At 42.0% G+C, this 22,953-nt stretch overlaps 1 protein-coding gene across 1 annotated transcript in view; it reads right to left on the bottom strand.

Moving 5' to 3' along the window:
* Nucleotides 1–21,149, bottom strand: part of DKK3 (dickkopf WNT signaling pathway inhibitor 3) — a 74,073-nt gene extending 52,924 nt beyond the window's left edge. The window contains exon 1 of the mRNA XM_054439853.2: nucleotides 21,013–21,149. Within this exon, the coding sequence (XP_054295828.2) occupies nucleotides 21,013–21,032 (20 nt within the window). The 5' untranslated portion in view covers nucleotides 21,033–21,149. The remainder of the gene's footprint in view (nucleotides 1–21,012) is intronic.
* Nucleotides 21,150–22,953: the final 1,804 nt, after the last annotated feature.

Raw genomic sequence — 22,953 nt, 5'->3', positions numbered from 1 at the left:
GGGGAGCTGGTAAGGATTGAGGAATAGATGGGACTTACCTGTCTATTCCCCCTCAGCCCCGCAAGGATGGAATACTCCTCAAACAAGGAAATCTCAGATATCTGGAACATAAGGGCACTGAGTCTGGATAGATGACTGTTATTCACTGATTTGTAAAACTTTAACCATTCTGCATAGTTAATTAGAAAAGGGGAGAGTTTATTATATATTTCCGTCTCTTTTTTTCTCTCTTCCATCTTTGACTACACTGACCATAACTTGAGAAAAAAAAATATGAAGAGTTGTGATCAGAGATAATGCACCTGCACGACTATTTAGCATCTGTTGTCCCTGCTAGAATGTAAGCCACGTGAGATTGCAATGATGCTGGTCCCTGCAGCCATCTCCAGGGCAGCGCAGGGCCTGCAGAGAAGTAGCACTCAATATAGATAGATAAATAAGGCAGGCCTGCTAGGGGCTGAGATCCCAGCCCTCAAAGAATCTACAGTGCAACAAGTAAATGGGTAAATAGGCAATGATGAGACAGTAAGATGAAGGAGTGAACAAGGAGAAGCCGGCGACTAAAAGATGGAGGGTGAAGAAAATAATAAAAGTGGACTCTTTTTTGAATGCCTATGAAGGCTGCCTATCCCTGGTCTCACTATGATGGGAGTGAGAAGTCACATGGTACCAGCATGGATGAGCACCGCACTTGATTGAACCATGGGTGAAGATCTGACTAAAGCCTGATCCATCAGATTCTTCCTTGGACTTTGAAACTGGAGAAACCATTGAACTGAGTAAGAGAAAAACTTAGCTGTCCTTGAACCTGGGCATGGTGGGGGATAGGGAGAGTGAGAGGAAGAGAGTAGCTGTTTCATTCCACAATGTCACTCTTGGTCTTGGTTCCAGCCTTGCATGAGCCTTTCTGACATCCAGCTGCACCATCGGCCCTGAAGGATGGTAGGATGTTTTTGGTGTTCTTCTCATGTACTTCCCTTTTGGTTTGAGCTATGTTTGGTGGCTTTCTGATACTGTCTATCAAACTGCCTTAATTTAGACACTGATCATTCTTATAAATGTTATATTTTAACATTTCCTTGTATTTTAACGAGGCATTCGTCTTTGAGGAAGGTCTGCTTTAGAAGAAGTTGCCATCCTGCCTTGAGACCCATGAGTAAGAATCAGAGGGCTACCAGGTCCTGCTGAACAGGGAAAAGACACCAGGATCACCTCTCGCTGGTTAGCCCACAGTGCCAGCCACTAATGTAATGGAGGTTTCCCAGTTCCTGCCTGTAACTTGCTATTGTTTTGAAGAAATTGGTGCCAAGATTTTCTGAGTGGAAATTCCATCTGGCTTTGGAAAGAGTGTTCACGTAGATTCAGGGTTTCCATGAGTAACAGCTACTGAATGTCCAAAACATACATTTAATTTGCCAACTTTCTGTGGGTGGGTGAGCAAAAGAGACCCAGAGGACCATGTTCGGGCCATCACCCTTGAAACACAGCACAGGGGGGACAAGCCTCAAGCCTGGCTGTCTTGCTTTTTTATTCAGCAGGTGGATGCATGTGCTCTGTATTTTCTTGCATGTGGTCTAAAGTGGAGGATGACTAAGGAGCAAGAGAATTTTAGAAGACTCAGTGCCACAAGAGGAAAAGCAAATAATTGATGTTATTCGACAACTTCAGAGGAAGAATATCTAGAAATGTGTTTCTACCCAATTATCTCTACCACTTGGGACAGAATGATATGTTTATTTCTTCTCTGGAACAGTTTTTGATACTGGCTGCATAATAGCATCATCTTTTTAGAAGTTTGACAAAAAAATACAGATGGCTGAGTGCTGCATGTAGAGATGCTGATTCAGTAGGTATGAGATGGGGCCCCTTAACGCTGTGACCCAGTCCTACTTCTGCAGACCATAAGGGAAGATCCTTGCTAAGGAGTCTCTTATCAGGCCTCACTACAAAGCACTCCTCCCACCCTATCAATCTCTCTTCTAACCTGTAAATAGCCTGGTCAGGCCCAGCAGTGCTTGCCTTCCTGTGGATGTGGTTGGAAGCTGCTGGAGTAAGGGAAAGAGCTGAACTTGGACTAAACATGGCTGGGTTTGGGTTCCGGCTCTGGCCCTACCTACCATGACTTGAATATCCCAGGGCTCTCTAGTTCAAACCACAGGGCTCCTAGCCCCCACCAGCTGTCACTCAAGCCATCTAGGATAGCTCCATGGGATGTGTTTGTGCCTTTAAGATTTCCAGTCACCTTCATTCCCACTATCTCCAAGAGAGTTGTGCCATCTTGACGGCAGTAGCCAAAACTCACAAGTGCTGCTCTCAGGGTGTTTCCAGTTAGGTGGGGCAGCTTCTGTTGATTTTTTGCTATGTTAAGATCCTTGTAGGTCAGCAGTGAAAAGCAATGAACCGCTTATATACGCAACACTGTGGATACATCTTGAAAGTATTATGCTAAGTGAAAGGAGCTAGATTCAAAAGGCTGCACACTGATCCCATTTATATGATGTTATAGAAAAGGCAGAACTATAGGGACTGTACATAGATCACTGCTTGCCAGAGGCTATAGTCCTTTATAGGTGGACTACAAAGGAGCCCGGGAACATGTGGAAATCCTATACTTTGATTGTGGTGGTGGATACATGACATTGGTATATATTTGTCAACACTCGTAAAATTGTACACTAAAAATATTGAATTTGATGTATATAAATTATACCCAAATTAAAATAAAATGGAAGAAAAGTAAAGTTACTTGCCCAAGATCAGAGCCAGGGATTCAAATAGGTGTGTTTCACTCCCAACTCCTGGCCCCTGACCCCTCAAAACCTTCAGTCAGCTCTACAGGGGAGAAGGGCCACTTCTTAGGGAAGGCAGCTTTGTCTGTGGTCAGGTTTGTCAGAGAAAGAAGCAAGCAGTGGGGCATCATACTGTGGGGAAAGGAACTGTGTTCTAGTCATGGTTTTGCTACCTTCTAGATTTGTAATATTGGATAAACTAATATATATCTCCAAACATTGATTCTCTCATCTTTTATGTAGTTTCTCCTTTGAGAATAATGAAAGCCTACCTTTAAAAAGATACGTGTTGAGAGGCCATGCAATTACAATTACAATGTAATTGTAAACTCAGGGCCTTGGGATCAACCCCAGCTCTGCATTCCTCCTTGCCCAGGTGACTTGGACAAATTTCTCCACTTCTCTGAGTTTCATTTTTCTCATCTATAAAAGGAGGACAGGAACGGTCTCTATCTCCTGGGACTGGTACGAGTCTTACAAGAAATGGTTCCTTAAAACACTTAGCAATATGCCTGGCAAGGAGTAAGCATTCGTGCATGTTAGCTATTATTATACTATCAGCATCCACATCATTATGAGGCCTAGCCAACAAAGCTTTGCAAAGGGAGCGAGGAACAGAGCCGCCTTTGTTTGTGCCCAGCTGGGGCTCATGGGAAGGCAGGGAGAGGGAAGTGTCCGCAGCAATTTTGCTTAGACCTCAAAGGGTTATGGAGGTTCTTGGAGCCGACAGCTCTTTCTGTTTATGCAGGCAAACCTTTTATCAGCCTCGGCGCACAATGCTGCCAGGATGGCTGGGTCAGAAGAAGTTCACATAATAAACATGCTCTGTACCCAGAACACGCTCCCATCCACGCCTAGGTCCTGTGGCTGAGGCGCTCACATTTTAGACTCCTTTTTTTTCCTCAAAATCTCAGGAGCTCCACATTTCTCCCTGAAATATGATTTCCACTTGGCCCTCTGATGAAATATGAACAAGATTCAAATTAAGGGACTTGTCTAAAGTCCCACTGGTGACAAGGGAAGGACTTCGCAGGGTTGGAACAGTTTGGATAGATACTGCTTTTCTAAAATTGTATCTTCTCATTTTTATTCTTCTATTATTGTTATGCTCCATTTATTCCTTTCCAGGAGTGGGTGTGTTTGCTTCATATCTCTGCAAGATGATAACCTCTTGCCTGTTTGGCTGTGCTGCTTTGGAAATTCACTCACTGGCCACCACTGGCAGGAACACATACCAACATCTATCTTCTTCAAACTTCAGCAAGTGTCAGAATCACTTGGGGGTAGAGGGAGTGGTTGTTAAACACAGGCTTCTGGATTGAGCCCTAGACTTTGCAGTTCTAACAAGTTCCCAGATGATCCTAATACCATTGATCCAGGGACCCAACCTTTAGTACTGGGGAAATGAGCTTCCCCTGGTGGTAGGAGTGCAGGCATTTCTGGTAGCATTTGAGCTCAAGTAAAAGAGAGATTTTGACTGTAGATAAAGTTAAAAGTTGAAGTGTTTTCCATGCTTTACATTCTACTTTAGTTTACCCCTAAACATGCTTGATTGGGTTCAAATTATAGGACCAAGAGAGGAGAAGTTGGTAAAAGTCTGCGTAAGATAATGAACCAATGTAAAGAGTTCTAAAACACAGGAGGACAAAAAGCGATATTTACAAAACACTACTGATATTCAAAGAGCAGAACTGAAAAAAACACGCTGAGTGTCACATACAAGGCAAAGGGAGGTCAGAAACAAGGAGATAAAAAGAGAGCAGATTAGCAAGTGGTTTGGATATGGTGCCTGACACATGTTAGCATAAGTGGTTCAGGCCCAGGTATATAAAGGGTAGTGATGTAATTTGGCTCTGTGTCCCCACTCAAATCTTATCTTGAATTGTAATCCCCAAGCGTCGAGGGAGGGAAGTGATTGGATCATGGTGGTGATTTCCCACATGCTGTTCTTGTGATAGTGAGTGAGTTCTCATGAGATGTGATGGCTTTATAAGCATCTGGCATTTCCCCTGCTTGCACTCACTCTCTCCTGCTGCCTTGTAAAGAAGGTGCCTACTTGCCTTCCACCATGATTGTAAGTTTCCTGAGGCCTCCCACATGAAATCTTCCTGCATGTGGAACTGTGAGTCAGTTAAACCTGTTTCCTTTATAAATTACCCAGTCTTGGGTATTTCTTTTTTTTCTTTTTTTCTTTTTTTTTTTTTTTTTGAGACAGAGTCTCACTCTGTCACCCAGGCTGGAGTGCAGTGGTGCAATCTTGGCTCACTGCAAGCTCTGCTTCCTGGGTTCACACCATTCTCCTGCCTCAGCCTCCGGAGTAGCTGGTACCACAGGCGCATGCCACCATGCCGGCTAATTTTTTGTATTTTTAGTAGAGATGAGGTTTCACCGTGATCTCCATCTCCTGACCTTGTGATCCACCCGCCTCAACCTCCCAAAGTTCTGGGATTACAGGCGTGAGCCACCGCGCCCAGCGGGTATTTATAAGGTGTGAAAACACACTAGTACAGGTAGGCAGATATTGAAGAGAAGTCTGCCTTTGCCAGCTGATGGCTGCATACATCTCAGAGAGGACAGTTGATAGTTTAAGGGATCAAATAGGACTTAATATCTCTTAAAACTTAAAACTCATCATTAGATGAGCAGAGAAATTGTGTTTTAAGGGTCACAGTTTATCAAACTACAATGATATACTGTCTTCACCTATCAAAAGAATAAGGCAGCTCTATCTATTCTCATTCATTCATTCTACAATTGTATATTGGGAGTTTAAATGTCATCGGCTCTGTTCTAGGTGCAGGAACAGACACAAACAAAATAGCAAAACCCTGTTTTAATACCACCATCCCCCCACACACACACAGAGAAATAAATAATACTTTAGGTGGTAATGAATGCTATGGAAAAAAAAAGCAGAAAAATGGCTGAGGAGAATGAAGAAAAGTTGCCTTTTAAAATATGTAATACTTTGGAGACACTTTTCTGATAAGGTGACATTTGAGCAAAGACACAAAGAAAGTGAGGGGATGGTGTCTGATAATGGTCTGGTATCCAGAATAGATAAAGAACTCTTATAACTCAACTACAAAAAGACCAAAAAAAATTAAAAATGGGAAAATGGTTTGAATAGTTGTTTCTCTAAAGAAAATATATCAATGGTCAACAAGCTCATGAAAAGATGCTCAACATCATTAGTCATTAGAGAAATGCAAATCAAAACTACCATGAGATACCACTTCATACTTATTAGGATGGCTATAATAAAAAGGAAATGGAAAATAGCAAAGGATGGCTATAATAAAAAGGAAATGGAAAATAGCAAATATTGGTGAGGATGTGGAGAAATTGGAACCCTCATACATTGTTGGTGGATGATGTGGTTTGGCTGTGTTCCCACCCAAATCTCATCTTGAATTGTAGTTCCCATAATCCCCACATGTTTTGGGAAGTGATTGATGGGGGCAGCTTCCCCCATGCTGTTCTCGTGATGGAGAGTGAGTTCTCACAAGATCTGATGGTTTTATAAGTGTCTGGCATTTCCCCTGCTGGCATTTCTCTCTTCTGCCACCATGTGAAGAAGGATATGTTTTCTTCCCCTTCTTCCATGATTGTAAGTTTTTTGAGGCCTCCCCAGCCATGCTGAACTGTGAATCAATTAAACCTCTTTCTGTTATAAATTATCCAGTCTTGGGTACTTCTTCATAGCAGTGTGAGAACAGATGAATACAGTAAATTGGTACCAGGAGTAGGGCACTGCTATAAGGATACCCAAAAATGTGGAAGTGACTTTGGAACTGAGTAACAGGCAGAAGTTGGAAGACTTTGAAGAGGTCAGAAGAAAACAGGAAAATGTGTGAAAGTTTGGAACTCTAGAGACTTGGAGGGCTCAGAAGACAGGAAGATGTGGGAATGTTTGGAACTTCCAAGACACTTGCCGAATGGCTTTGACCAAAATGCTGGTAGTGATCTGGAGAGTGAAGTGCAGGCTGAGGTGGTCTCAGATGGAGATGAGGAACTTTCTGAGAACTGGAGTAAGGGTCATTCTTGGCATGTTTTAGCAAAGAGACTGGCGGCATTTTGCCCCTGCCCTAGAGATCTGTGGGACTTTGAATTTGAGAGCGATGATTTAGGGTATCTATTGGAAAAAAAAATTCTAAGTGGCAAAGCATTCAAGAGGAAGCAGAGCATAAAAGATTGGAAAATTTGCAACCTGACAGTGTGATAGAAAAGAAAACCCCATTTTCTGGAGAGAAATTCAAGACAGCTGCAGAAGTTAGCATAAGTAATGAGGAGCTGAATATTAATCACCAAGACAATGGGGAAAATATCTCCAGGGCATGTCAGAGACCTTCACGGCAGCATCTCCCACCACAGGCCCGGAGGCCTAGGAGGGAAATGGTTTTGTGGGCTGGGCCCAGGGCCCCTTTGCTCTGTGCATCCTCAGGACATGATGCCCTATGTCCCAGCTACTTCAGCTCCAGCAGTGGCTAAAAGGGGCCAATGGACAGCTCAGGACATTGCTTCAGAGAGTGCAAGCCCCAAGGCTTGGCAGGTTCCATGTGGTGTTGAAACTGCAGGTGAGCAAAAAACAAGAATTGAGGTTTGGGGACCTCCACCTATATTTCAGAGGATGTATGGAAGTGCCAGGATGTCCAGGCAGAAGTTTGCTACAGGGACAGAGCCGTCATGGAGAGCCCCTGCCCAGGCAGTGCTGAAGGGAAATGTGGAGTTGGAGCCCCCACACAGAGTCCCCACTGGGGCACTGCCAAGTGGAGCTGTGAGGAGAGGGCCACCATACTCCAGACTCTAGAATGGTATATTCACTGACAGCTTGCACTGTGTATCTGGAAAAGCCAAAAACACTCAATGTCAGCCTGTGAAAGCAGCCAGGAGGGGGGCTATATCCTGCAAAGTCACAGGCACAGAGCTGTCCAAGGCTGCGGGAGCCCACCTCCTGCATCAGCATTACCTGGATGTGATACATGGAGCCAAAGGAGATCATTTTGGAAATTTAAGGTTTAATTATTGCCCTATTGGATATTGGACTCACACGGGGCCTGTAGCCCTTTTGTTTTGGCCAATTTCTCCTACTTCAAATGGGTATATTTACCCAGTGCCTGTACTTTCATTTTATCTTAGAAGGAACTAATTTGTGTTTGATTATACCAGCTCATGGGTGGAAGGAACTTGCTTTGTCTCAGATGAGACTTTGGACTTGGACTTTTGAGTTAATGCTGGAATGAGTTAAGACTTTAGGGGACTGTTAGGAAGGCATCATTGTGTTTTGAAATGTGAGGACATGAGATTTGGGAGGGGCCGGGGGGAATGATATAGTTTGACTGTGTCCCCACCCAAATCCCATCTTGAATTGTAGTTCCCATAATCCTCACATGTCACAGGAGGGACCCAGTGGGAAGTGATTGGATAATGGGGGTGGTTCCCTCATGCTGTTCTCATGATAGTGTATAAGTTCTCATGAGGTCTGATGGTTTTATAAGTGTCTGGCATTTCCTCTGTTGACACTTCTCTCTCAAGCTGCCATGTGAAGAAGTACATGTCTGTTGACCTTTCCGCCATGACTGTAAGTTTCCTGAAGCCTCCCCAGTCATGTGGAACTGTTAGTTGATTAAACTTCTTTCCTTTGTAAGTTACCCACTCTTGGGTATTTCTTCATAGCTCTGTGAGAATGGACTAATACAATGGGGATGTAAAAATGGTTCAGTCACTTTGGAAAACAGTTTGGCAGTTCCTCAAAAAGTTAAACATAGAATTACCATATGGCTAGAAGTTCTACTCCTAGAATTGAAAACAGGAAGTCAAATAAGTACATATACATACATGTTTATAGTACTACTATTCATAATAGCCAAAAGGCAGAAACACCCCAATGTTCAACAGATGAATGGATAAACAAATTGTGGTATATCCATACAATGGAATATTATTTGACCATAAAAAGAATGAAGTGCTGATATAAGCTACAATATGGGTAAACCTCCAGAATATTACTCTAAGTGAAAGCAGCTAGCCATAGGGGGACAAATATTGTATGATTTCATTTATATGAAATATCCACAATAGATAAATTCATCATGATTGCCATATGCTGGGGAAGGGGTGGGAGAAAAGAGGAGAAACTGTTCACTTAATGAGTGTGGGGTTTTATTCTGAAGTGATGAAAATTATTTTGAAACTATATAGAGGTGGTTAGGTGTACAGCACTGTGAATGTACTAAGTGTCATTGAACGTTCACTTTAAAACAATTGATTTATGTTATGTGAATTTCACCTCAATAAATTACTAGAAAAAAGTGAGGCATGGAATGATGCCAAGACAAATTGCTAAGGCAAAAAACTGCAAAACACTCTACAGGGTACTGCACAATGCAGTACATTACTGTGCAAATATCAGTGTGAAATTTCCCCTATGGATTTATATTTCTGTACCTGATGAAATTTGGTGCATCTATTACCTTTGCAAAACATTAGAAGTTAATTAATTATTTTTAAAAACCGCTGCTAACTTCAGAGTCAGACCTGGGTTGAAATTCCAGATTGTCCCCTCCCCAGCTGATGAGCTTGTGTCACTTGAGTTCTCTCAGCGATGGGTTCCACATCTGTAACGTGGAGTGATGATTCTACCTATTTTCCCAGTTGTCAAGTATATTAATGAGATTGTGCATGTGAAGGTCACAGTGCTTGGGATTCTGTGAATGCTGAATAAGTGGCTGTGGATAGTTTTTGCTCACATTTCTGACACTAAATGTGTGGGTTTTCTCCACAGCAACAAGTTCTCCAACTCTTTGGCTACCAACTGGGTGTTCTAGAATTCAATTCAGTTCCCACAGGTAGTGCAGACCCTACAGGTTAAAGGCTCAGTCCCACAAGACTGCCCCTACTTTAGAGGCCAATGGCAAGTCCCAGCTTGTCACCAGTGCTTCTGACTAATAGGCTATAAATGGAGGGTTCCCATGGACCCCTCCTCAGGTTTAATAATTTGCTAGAATCGCTTACAGAAAAGCACTCATTGTTGCTCATTTGTTTACTTTACTTATTAATACCAGAAAAGTGCTTTGCTTACCGCTACCAGTTTATGATTCAGGATACGACTCAGGAACAACCAAACGGTAGAGACGCATAGAGCAAAGTGTGAGGTGAGGGGTGCACAGAGCTTCCATGTGCCATCCAGGTGCACCACTCTCCCAGCACCCCAAGGTATTTACCGACCCAGAAGCTTTCCAAACTTCATTGTGTAGGGTTTTTATGGAGGTTCTAACACATAGATATAATGAATTAAATCCTTGGCCCATTGGTAATTAACTCGATCTCCAGCCCCTCTTGCCTCTCCCAAGGTTGGGGTTGGGGCTGAAAGTTCTAGTCCTCTAATCACACCTTGGCCTTTCTGGTGACCAGACCTGAAGCTATGTAGTGGGCCCCAGCCACCAGTCATCTCATTAGCATAAAAAAGACACTCTTATCACTCCAGATACTCCAAGGATTTTAGGACCTGTGTGCCAGGAATCAGGGTCAAGGACCAAATATATACTTCCCATTGTGCCACAGGTTGTTATTAGCCAGGTCCTTAAAAGAAGAGAGAAAAGAGAAAGCAAGAAAAACACAATTTAAACCCTGCTTCCCAAATCTATGCATGATTTTTCATTTTCAATGGTGTAAGAGGCCTGAGGTTTTGCAAACCAAAGGTAAAAGCAAGGCCATGTGTTACCGAAACACCAAGGGTTCAATCTAGGTCCTGCTGCTCACTGCACAGAAAGCCAATCACCGAAGAAGGCTTTAATCGGGTGCTGCAGCTGAGGACATGGGAGGTCAGTCTCAAATCCATTTCCCTGACCAACTAAAATCAGAGGTTTATATGGTAGAGAAGAAATGTAATGACATGCGGGAAAACAGGAATTAGGGAAGTGCAAGGAAGAGGAGTTGGTCAACAAGAAGCAAGGAGTCACTTAGGCAATTATGAGAGGTGAGGAATCTGGCATCTCATTGTCCAGATGTGATGATCTAGTAAGTTTCAGTTCCTTGATACATCTGGGAGCCCTGATGGTTGGTTTCCTGAGAAAAGAACTCAGATAAGAGAAATGTAACTTTCTTACGTTTTAACATTGGGGGATCAATTTCTATGTTTATTCAAAAGAAACTATAGAAACACAGAAACTACAGTTCTGTGGGACAACTGGGCCAGTTTCACATGCATCAGACACTCCAGTCAAACACTCCAAGTCTGAGAGAGGTGACCACAGCCCGTGTCCTGGGCTGCCAGTGCACACTGAAGTTAAGTGTGTTCTTGTGTGGGCTTCAGGTTAGAGCTTGACCACATGCATAGACACAGAGAAACCCAGTCAGCAGAGGAAGGCAAGAACAAATCCCTCACATTGGGGGGAAGCAGAGGCCAGGCCCAGAGATGGCACTCCTGTTCTTGGTTCCTGCCCTTCCAGAGGCAGCCTGCCTCCCCACATATTCGAGATCCATGAGGCACTCCTGCCACCTTAGAATGAATTCTTCTTTTTGCTTAAATTAGCTCAAATTTGTTATGTTATAGCTAGGACTGAAGAGTCCCAGCTAACACAGAGAGAAAAACTTTGGAGACTTCTTTTGTTACCAGCCAGGTCCAGGTCTGTCCTGCCCATGCACAGTAAATCAATCAATGTAACATGGATTTTGCAAAGGAGAAAAGATATATTCTCAAAGGCACCAAGCCAGGAGGTAGGAAAACAGCTCTCAAATCTGCCTCCCGGAAGATAAGATTTAGGGATATTTATGGGTGAGGGAAGTGGGGTGGTTAAGGCATAGGGAAAGACTATTGGCAGTGGATAAAAATGAAGTAACAGGTTCGTTCTGCAGAAGCATAGCTGGAGTTCATGGCATTTCATGGGACATATGTACAGAAAATGACAGCATTAGCATGATCTGAAAGAGGGGTTTTTGGCCCTCCAACATAAAAGGCCACCTCTCAGGCACGTGCCCAGGCCCAGTTGAAGGATCGGAGGTCTCAACCAGTTTGAACTGGGCAGAAACTGGTCCAAGTTTCTGAAAAACAACAGACTCAACCGTTACCATGGTGGCCTGTGAATGTTACCTAGGAAGTCGCTAGTGAAGGTTATGTTTCTGCGTTCAGCGGCACAGCCTTCAGCTACCTTGGCCTTCAGCTTAATGGGTAAAGGGAAAAAAAAATAATGAAAAGCAAGCAGGGCAGGCAGACCCGATCAAATTAACCCCTCGGTTTCATTTTTCATTCACATTCCTGGCTTTGCTTAACTAACAAAAAACAAACTCTGTGCAAGCTAGGATGGGCAGGGGTGAGGTAGGCAGAAGGAGGGTTCCAAGGCCTTCCAAATATTAACTTCGAGAGGCAGAGTTGGGTGAGAATAATGGTGGCCCCCAAATGCAAATCAAACACAAATAGGATCAACCTGTTTAAAAATAAGAACTGGAAAGGACACAAAAATTCTGATTCTTTCCATGATAGCTCTCCCAAGCTCTCACAAAGCCCTTTGTTCCCTTTTTTCTGGTGCCTCCCTGGACCTTCCCTCACCCCTCCTGACCACCACCCAGCCTGGGTTGGGAGCCCCTCAAATGTGCTGCTGTGGCACCTGGGACTTACACATGTCCCCTTCACCTTACCATTCTATAATCTTATCTTTCTCTGAGAGCCTTTGGATGTCCAGGACACTGTGTAATTAATCTCTGCACTGGCATTTAGCAGAAGGTCTGGTGCACAGTACTGCCCAGTAGATGTGGAATAAATAGGTGAATTGGTTCTGTGCCCCATCACCCCATGTCAGAGCTCAGACAAAATCAATTATTTCTGCAGCTTGGTTCTTTCAGGCACCCACACATTCCCCCACCCCAGTTTCCTCCTCTTCACTCATGAAGTACCATATTCCCAGATGTGGCAAGGCCAAGAGGTGGCTTTGGTGGAGGAGTGACGAGTGAGAGGCAGCTTGGAGATGTGTGCTTCAGGCCTACCCTAAAAACTCTATTGCACCACTGACCAAGATTCTCTCCTTGATCAAGCTTTAGTCGGTCTTTTGAATTCTATTTTTTAACTAGGCTCTAACTTTTGGGTTTCTGTGTTTGTTTTTGCATTATCCAATTTTAGTAAGGATCCTGGCTAAGTCATTGTAACGTGAACCCTTCTCCCTCGATATCTGATCAGGTTCCTCATCTACTATCACATAGGTGATGTCCAAACACCTTGGCCTATCTTTAGCAAGAAATGGGTTGGGTCTGTTTAGCCAGAATTCCCTCATACCCCAATGTTTCCACTTGATATTTTTCCATCCAGTGACACCTATGTGGAGTCCTAATTAGGGAAAAGGAGTCAGGCTGGTGGGACCAGGGGAAAGCCTGAAGAAAAAGCAGATAAGCTACAAGTCTGCCTTTCTTCATGTTCCAGGACATCAATAACTCACAATCTTCCTGCACCCAGCTATCACCAGACCCTTGGCTGATACAAAAAATTCCAAGTTAATTCACTGCAACCTTGGCATTATCAGTACTGCATGTACCACCCTGTAGCCCAAGAACTATTCTGTAAAATCCCCAGCAAGCTTTTGTTTCTTTGCAGTCAGCTCCTCTCTTGCTGGCTGCCTGTTGCTCCCTGGCAAAGTATTTTTCTACTTTCTGTAATAAATCTGCCTTTCTTTATCTACAACTGTATTGGTAAATTCTTTTACCCCGCACCACTGGCCCACATAGCCACTGCTCACGACTGACATCCTACCCTGCTCCTTAACTTTAAATTCCCACTTTTCCTTGTTGTATTCAGAGTTGAGCCCAATCTCCCTGCCCACTGCCAAACCCCACCACAGAAGCCCCTATACCTATGACAATAGTTCCCCTGAATTAGATCTGCCTTGCTGTTTTTTAATAAGTGTCATGAATAATTTTTTCTTTAACACCCCCTGCTCCCAAGCCTTCGCTAAATCAAAGTAATGCTCTAACATATAGGCAATTAACCTTCCCACTGTCTCATTCAAATCATGAATAAAGATTCTTTCAAAAGCCTTTCTAATGTTATTGCTCTATCCTATGCACTATATCTACTCATGGAAGCCTGAGGCCTGACGCGGAGATGGGAGCTGACATGCTTCACTGTTTCCAATGCCACTCCTGAGCGTTGGGAATGTAACTGAGAGTGGCAATGCCTACCTTTACATGGCCATGGGCTGCGGATGCTGGTTGTGCTGCCATGTGTAGATAATGGAAAGTGTTCCCTTAAGTCTGCCTTTCTTTGGTTCTCAAGATATTTAAATATTTTCCCAGCTACCCTAAATTTGGTGCCATTCTATTTGATCTTTCACATTCAGCTGTGAGTCATCCATAACCTCTTTGACCCTGCTGGAATTCTGAATTCGTTCCCTGTTTCTGCTTTTGGAGTTCCCAGCTCTAAAGAATGGCAGTGGTTGGAGCCTCCTTGTGACTCACGGCTTGCCCAGCTCCCCTGTGTCACACTAAGGCCTTGTCAAACAAAACCACCCCTTTACCCATGGAAGGGCAAAAGGCAGACCCAATAAAGTGTAATTAGAGTGGATTTCGAATATTTCATGTAACACAAGTCATACCTTAATGCATATATTCAATGATTATTTGGAAAAACAGCAAGTAAGAAAATAATATGATGCCACCTTTTCATGAGTTTCTATTGTCACCATATATAAACTCACCAATACCGTATTTTTAATTATCTTCCAAGAAAAAATTATACACCAGAAGCAAAGATTAAACATGCTTATTCTAAGAGGAAAGAGCATAGTTCTTATTTTTTGTAGAAAGCGAAATGAAAGGCCATTTAGTTTTGCCAACTGGTATGGTTTCAGTCTGTGTCCCACCCAAATCTCATGTTGAATTGTAATCCCCAGTGTTGGAGGTGGGGCTTGGTGGGAGGTGATTGGCTCATGGCGGTGGTTTCTAATGGTTTAGCACCATCCCTCTAGTGCTGTCTCATGACACAATCCTCCCCAGATCTGGTTGTTGAAAAGTGTGAGGTACCTCCTCCCTCTCTCCCTTCCTCCTGCCCTGGCTATGGAAGATGTGCCTGCTTCCCCTTCACCTTCCACCATGATTGTAAGTTTCCTGAGGCCTCCCTAGAAGCCATCATGCTTCCTATACAACCTGCAGAACCGTGAGTCAATTAAACCCCTTTTCTTTATAAATTACCCAGTCTCAGTCTCAGGTATTAATCTATAGCAGTGCAAGAATACACTAATACACAAACCTTCACTATACATTAACAGATGCAACAGAAATGGTGACTTTTTTCATAGGAAACTCATTTGTGTGTGTGTGCGTGTGTGTGTGTGTGTGTGTAACCCAAAAGAGGAGGAGGATGAGGTCTTACTCAAAAATTACTCAAAATTAAAGTAATATGTAGTGGCCTTAGTCATTGATATTAATTTTGCCCAGTTTCTTAAAACTAGATGCATATAGAATTTTCTGAGAAGCTTTTAAACCATCACTGTCTGATCTTCACATCCAGAAATTCTGCTGCAATAGATTTTAGTGCCTACAATCTAGGCTTTTGTTGCTTTTTTTCCCCCTTCAATTAAAAATTTTCCCAATAGTTTTCCCTTTCCATATTTTGACAAACAAGCTTAAATTTGCAATACATTGTATCCTCATACAGAGGCCAGACAGTGGAAGCTTAAACATTCGCTGAGAATAACAACGAGATCTAAGAATAGGAATGAGAACAAGAATGAGATAAGCCAAACTTCATTTTTCATCTCTATCGAAAGAGAAAAACAACAAGAACCACCTTGTCCCTATTATAAGAAGAGACTGATACTCCATAGAAATTACAGTGGCTTTTTAATCAGTGAGTCTAAACAGTGGGGAAAATATCCAAATCTGAATCTGCTCTTTCTTTGACAAGTCCTGTCACTTTCAAATGAGCCTTCCTTACATCTTTTAGAGACACACGTCCTGCCACTTTTGGGTCAAGGTGGCCATTCTCCATTTTCTGATCTTCCTCGGGCTGTTTCTGGGCCTTATCTCTGGAGGAGCGCAGGCAGCCCCAAGTCTTTAAGGGTTGAGAGGCATGGGCCAGGGCTGAAGCCCAAGGAGAGAGCAACAGGGAACAGAACATTCCTGAGAGCAGAGGACGCATTCTCTTTCCCTCCCTGCTGGTTCCAGGGAGCCCACCATTCTTGACTGCATCTTCTCTTTTTACTGGCAGGCAAAAAGAAGACAGATGGTAGGAGAACATAGCCCAGCAGTGGCATCTCCACACTGGGCAAATCTCCCACTCTATGCCCTTCAGGGGACATAGAGCCCTGGTCTCCAGGCTGCAAACAGGGCCTGGCCCTCCCAAGGACTGGGCTCTAGGTGGCTGCTCTAAAGCAACTCGGAGCCAGACATCTCAGCAGAAGCCCAGTTATATGACCTGGGAAAAAAAAACCCAACATTTCTGAATTGGTTAAAAAACAGGGGAACAACTAGATGCCAAATTCCTGGTAGCTGGGGGTTGGTGGGAATTTGGTGTACATTGCTTTGGGTTAGGATTGGACTTGGAAACTGGGAAACTGGCCAAGCCTTGCAGGTGGGGACACGGTTCTGCTTTGAGGAAAGGGGACTGTGGAGAAATCAAAGTGGGGAAGGGGAGTTTGTTGCAGAGACAGGGAACCAGGAGTCTGACAACCATCATCTTCCTGGGCACCAAAACCTCATTACTCTGCTGGGGCAGGCCCTCATCTCCAGCCTATTCACAAGGCCTCTGCTCTGAGCCTGTCCTCATCATGTGCCACCTGAATTATTCCAAAGGGGCCTCCAACCTCTCACCCCACTGTGAATCCAGCCTCTTATCCAGTAGTGCTGTCTGATAAAAATGAAACATTAAACGTTCCAGTAGTTGCATTAAATGTAAAGAAACAGGATAATAAATTTTAATACTATATTCTATTTAATCTAATGGACAAAGAATACTATCAACATGTAAACAATAGAAAAATTATTGATGAGATATTTTATATTCCTTTTTTTCCATACTAAGTCTTCAAAATCCCATGTGTGTTTTACACATAGAGCATATCTCAATTCTCACTGGCTCAGTAGTCACATGTGGCTGGGGGTTGCCCTACCGAACAGCACAGGGCCGATTGGTCACAAAAATGATCTTGCAACAATGAAGAACAGATGTTTTCATTTTCCTCTTAAAATGTTAAAATATATTTGTATACTCTTTGGCACACTAATCCCAATTTTAAGAATCTATTCTTGAGAAATATTTACAAAATGCCAAAAGAAATCTGAACAAATATATTCATAATAGTTCTTACTGGGAGAGTCTGGGCTCTGAAGTCAAATTGCCCAGGTCTGAATCGTGGCCCTGCCACTTTAATGGCTGCATATGCTTGAGTAAATGACTAACTGTTATCTTCCATTTCTTCATCCATAATAGATCTACCCCCGTGGGCTATTTACAAAGATTAATGAAATAATCTACATAAAATGCCTGTATGTGCTTAATAAATCTTAACTCTAATTATTGTTACCAACAGAGAAAAAGCATTACAACTGAAATGTCCAGTAATATGAAAATGATTTACTGAATAATGGTACATTCATATGGTTTAAGCTACCTTCAAGCAGGGACTGTATTTTATTCCCTATCACAGGACACATAGCATGTGTCAGGTATATGGTGGGCACTCAGGAAGTACTGGAAGGATGAATGGCATGGAAAATCTTTGGAATGAATGCAGCTAGTGAGTGTATGCATGGAGCCTGGCAGCCCCACACCCACCAGCACCCTGCACCTTCCACCACTGCCACTGGTGTGAGTGTGGACACTGACAACCTCACCCCCACCAGCACCCTGCTCCCACCATGCTGCCACTGCTGTTGCAATGAGCATGTGCAGGAATGCGGCAGCCCTACTCCCACTAGTGCCCAATCCTAGCTGACATGTGCACCCTGCTGCACTGCTGTGGCTGCTGGCACATGCGACCAAGCACAGATCCTACTGCCATCACCCTGATGAAGTTCTCTAGCTGGCACCACCTATTGGAATGCTGTGGCCAGTGGAACGGGAACACCTTGACCCCTCCAGTGTAGCAAGTTTCTAACCTCAAGGGGCTAGAAAACAAAGCTGGGGGGTCAGTGCCAGCCCCCCAGAGTTACAGCACACAGGCCAGGAGTGTTGAGCCTTGGCCCCTTAAAATCTTGCATAATCATTAGACGGAACAATAGCATAACCAGTAGACTCAACCTACCATATGCCACAATCAAACCCCCAACAGCATCAAAAAAAGATAAAAGTAAGAGTTCTCATCCAAAGGATAGCAACTTCAAAGATTGAAGGAACATTAGCCCACACAAGTGAGAAAGAGCCAGTGCAAGAACTCTGGCAACTCAAAAAGCCAGAGTGTCTTCTTACCTCCACAACAACCATGTTAGTTCCTCAGCAATGGTGCTTACCCAGGCTGAAATGGCTGAAATGACAGAGAATTCAGAATATGGATAGGAATGAAGATTATCAAGATTCAGGAGAAAGTCAAAACCCAATCCAAGATATCTAACGAATACAATAAAACGACACAGGAGATAAAGGGCCATTTTAAGAAATAACCAGATCGATCTGATAGAGCTGAAAAGATCACTTTAAGAATGTCATAATACAATCACAAGTTTTAACAGCAGAATTGACCAAGCTGAGGAAAGAATCTCAGAGCTCAAAGGTCAGTTCTCCAAAGTAACTCAGACAAAAATAAAGAGGAATGAACAAAACCTCTGAGAAATCAAGGATTATGTAAAGAGGCCAAATATTTGATTCATTGGCATCCCGGAAAGAAAGGGAGAGAAAGCAAGCAACTTGAAAAACGTATTTGAGGATATTGTTCATGAAAATTTCCCCAGTCTCACTAGTGAGGCCAACATTCAAATGCAGGGAACCCCTGCAAGATAATACACAAGACAACCATCCCCAAAACACATAGTCATCCATTTGCCAAGACCAAAATGAAAGAAAAAATATTAAAGGCAACTAGAAAGAAGGGGCAGGTCACATACAAAGAGAACCCCATGAGGCTAACAGTAGACCTTTCAGCAGAAACTCTACAAGCCAGAAGAGATTGGGGGCCTATAGTCAGCATTTTTAAATAAAAGAAACTCCAAATAAGAATTTCATATCAATCCAAAAAAGTTTCATAAGTGAAGGAGAAATAAGATCCTTCTCAGAGAAACAAATGTTGAGGGAGTTTGTTACCACCACACCTGCCTTACAAGAGACCTTAAAAGAAACACTAAATATAGAAAAGAAAGGCTGTTACCAGCTAATACAAAAACACACTTAAACACCCAGACCAGTGTCACTATAAAAGAACCACGCAAACAAGCCAACATAATAACCACCTAACAACACAATGACAGGATCAAATCCACACATATCAATAGTAACCTTGAATGTAAACAGGCTAAATGTCCCCACTTAAAAGGCACAGAGTAGCAAGCTGGATAAAAAGCAAGACCCAATAGTATGCGGTCTTCAGGAGACCCAACTCATATGTAATGACACCCATAGGCTCAAAATAAAGGAATGGAGGAAAAATCTACCAAGCAAATGGAAAACAGAAAAAAGCAGGGGTTACAATCCTAATTTCAGACAAAACAGACTTCAAACCAACAAAGATAAAAAAAGACAAAGAATGGCATGGCAATACATAATGGTGAAGGGTTCAACAAGAAGACCTAACTATCCTAAATATATATGCACCCAATGCAGGAGCACTCAAATTCATAAAGCAAGTTCTTAGAGACCTACAAACAGACATAGATCCCCACATGATAATAGTGGGAGACTTCAACACTCCACTGACAGTATTAGACAGATTATCAAGGCAGAAAATTAGCAAAGATATTCAGGACCTGAACTCAACATTGGACCAAACGGATCTGAGGGACCTCTACAGAACTCTCCACCCCAAAACAACAGAATATACATTCTTCTCATCATCACATGGCACATACTCTAAAACTGATGCACAATTGGCCATAGGACAATTCTCAGCAAATTAAAAAAAACAAAATCTTACCAACCACCCTCTTGGACCATGGGGCAATAAAAATAGAAATCAATACTAAGAATATGCTCAAAACCATAAAATTACATGGAAATTAAACAATCTTCTGAATGACGTTAAACAATAAATTAAGGCAGAAATCAAGAAATGCTTTGAAACTTATTAGAATAAAGTACAACATACCAGAATCTCTGGGACACAGCTAAAGTAAGAGGGAAGTTTATAGCACTAAACGCCCACACCAAAAAGTTAGAAAGATCTCAAATTAACAACCTAACATCACACCTAGAAGAAATAGAGAGACAAGAGCAAACCAACCCCAAAGCTAGCAGAAGACCAGAAATAACCACAATCAGAGCTGAACTGAAGGAAATGGAGATGTGAAAAGTCATACAAAAGAGCAATGAATCCAGGAGTTTGTATTTTGAAGAATAAGTAAGATCAAAAGCCACTAACTAGACTAATAAAGAAAAAAGAGAATAGAATCAAATAAACACAACCAGAAATGACAAAGGCGACATTACCACTGACCCTACAAAAATACAAAAACCTTCAGAGACTGCTATGAACACTTCTATTCACAAAAACTAGAAAACCTAGAAGAAATGGATAAATTCCTAGAAATATACAACCTCCCAAGATTGAACCAGGAAGAAACTGAATCCCTGAACAGACCAATAACAAGTTCCAAAATTGAATCAGTAATAAAAAGCCTACCAACCAGAAGCAGCTCAGGACCAGATGGATTCACATCCAAATTCTACCAGATATATAAAGAAGAGTTAGTACCATTCCTACTGAAACTATTCTAAAAACCATAGAGGAGGAGGGAATCCTCCCTAATTCATTCTACAAGGCCAGCATCATTCTGTGCCAAAACCTGGCAGAAACACAACAAATAAAGAAAACTTCAGGCTAATATCCTTGATCGGCATAGATGCCAAAAAACTCAACAAAGTACTAACAAACCAAATCCAGCAGCACATCAAAAAGCAAATCCACCCTGCTCAAGTAGGGATGCAAGGCTGGTTCCACACATATAAATATCAATAAATGTGATTTATCACATAAACAGTACTAAAAACAAAAACTACACAATTATCTCAATAGATGCAGAAAAGGCATTTGATAACATTTAACATCCCTTCATGTTAAAAACCTTCAGGAAATTAGGCATTGAAAGAACATACCTGAAAATAATAAGAGCCATCTATGATGAACCCACAGCCAGCATCATACTGAATGGGCAAAAATTGGAAGCAATCTCCTAAAGAACTGGAACAACACAAGGATGCTTACTCTCACCACTCCTATTCAACATAGTACTGGAAGTTCTAGCCAGAGCAATCAGGCAAGAGAAGGAAATAAGATTAATAAAGAAAAAAAAAGAGAGAGAAAATCCAAATAAACGTAATCAGAAATGACAAAGGGGACATTATCACCGACCCCACAGAAATACAAAAAAACCTCAGAGACTACTATAAACACCTCTATTCAGACAACTAGAAGAAATGGATAAATTTTCAGAACCATACAACTTCTCAAGATTGAATCAGGAAGAAACTGAATCCCTGAACAGACCAATAACCTGGAGTTCTGAAACTGAATCAGTAATAAAAAGCCTGCCAGACGGAAGCAGCCCAGGACCAGATGGAGTTACACCTCCAGACAGGAAGAGAGAAAGTCAAACTATCTTTGTTTGCAGATGATATAATTCTATACCTAGACAACCCCATGATCTTTGCCCCAAAACTCCTAGATCTGATAAACAACTTCAGCAAAGTGTCAGGATATAAAATCAAAGAACAAAAATTGGTTGCACTACTATACACCAATAACATCCAAACTGAGAGCCAAATCAAGCGTACAATTCCATTCACAATAGCCACAAAAAGTATAAAATACCTAGGAATACAGCTAACCAGGAAGGTGAAAGATCTCCACAATGAAAATTACAAAGCACTGCTCAAAGAAATCAGAGATGACGCAAACAAATGGAAAGATATTCCATGCCCATGGATAGGAAGAATAAATATTGTTAAAATGGCCATACTACCCAAAGCAATTTACAGATTCAGTGCTATCCATATCAAACTGCCAATGACATTTTTTCACAGAATTAGAAAGAAACTATTTTAAAATCCATGTGGAACCAAACAAGAGTCTGAATAGCCAACACAATTTTAAGCAAAAAGAATAAAGCTGGAGGCATCATATTACCTGACTTCAAACTACACTACAAGGCTGCAGTAGCCAAAACAGCATGGTACTGGTACAAAACACACATACAAAGACAAATGGAACAAAATAAAGAGTGAGAAATAATTCCAATTACCTACAACCAACTGATCATTGACAAAGTCTACAAAAACAAGCAATGCAGACAGGACTCCCTATTCAATAAATGGTGCTGGGATAACTGGCTAGCCATGTGCAGAAGATAAAACCTCTTCCTCTTACACCATACACAAAAATCAACTCAAGATTTATTAAATACTTAAATGTAAAACAAAACTGTGAGAACTCTGGAAGTTAACCTAGGAAATACCATTCTGGACATAGGCCCTGGCAATAATTTCATGATGAAGACACAAAAATTGATTGCAACAGAAAGAGAAACTGACAAATGGGACCCAATTAAACTAAAAAGGTTCTGCACAGCCAAAGAAACTAACAACAGAGTAAACAGACAAACGAACAAAATGGAAGAAAATATTTGTAAAGTAAGCATCCAACAAAGATCTAATATTCAGAATCTATTAGGAACTTAAACAAATTAACAAGCAAAAAACAAACAACCCCATTAAAAAGTGGGCAAAGACATGAACGGACACTTTTCAAATGATGACATACACATAGTCAACAAGCATACACAAAAATGTTCAACATCACTAATCATTAGAGAAATGCAAATCAAAACCACAATGAGATACCATCTCACACTAGCCAGAATGGCTATTATTTAAAAGTAAAAAAATAACATGCTGGTGAGGTTGCAGAGCAAAGGGAACGCTTATATACTGCTGGTGGAAATGTAAATCAGTTCAGCCACTGTGGAAAGCAGTTTGGTGATTTCTCAAAGAACTTGAAACAGAATTAGCATTTGACTCAGCAATCCCATTACTGAATAT

The sequence above is a fragment of the Pongo pygmaeus genome, chromosome 9 (genome assembly GCF_028885625.2).
Source record: "Pongo pygmaeus isolate AG05252 chromosome 9, NHGRI_mPonPyg2-v2.0_pri, whole genome shotgun sequence".
Taxonomy (NCBI): domain Eukaryota; kingdom Metazoa; phylum Chordata; class Mammalia; order Primates; family Hominidae; genus Pongo; species Pongo pygmaeus.
Note: the sequence above shows the minus strand (reverse complement) of the source record. Positions and strands in the feature narration are given on the sequence as shown.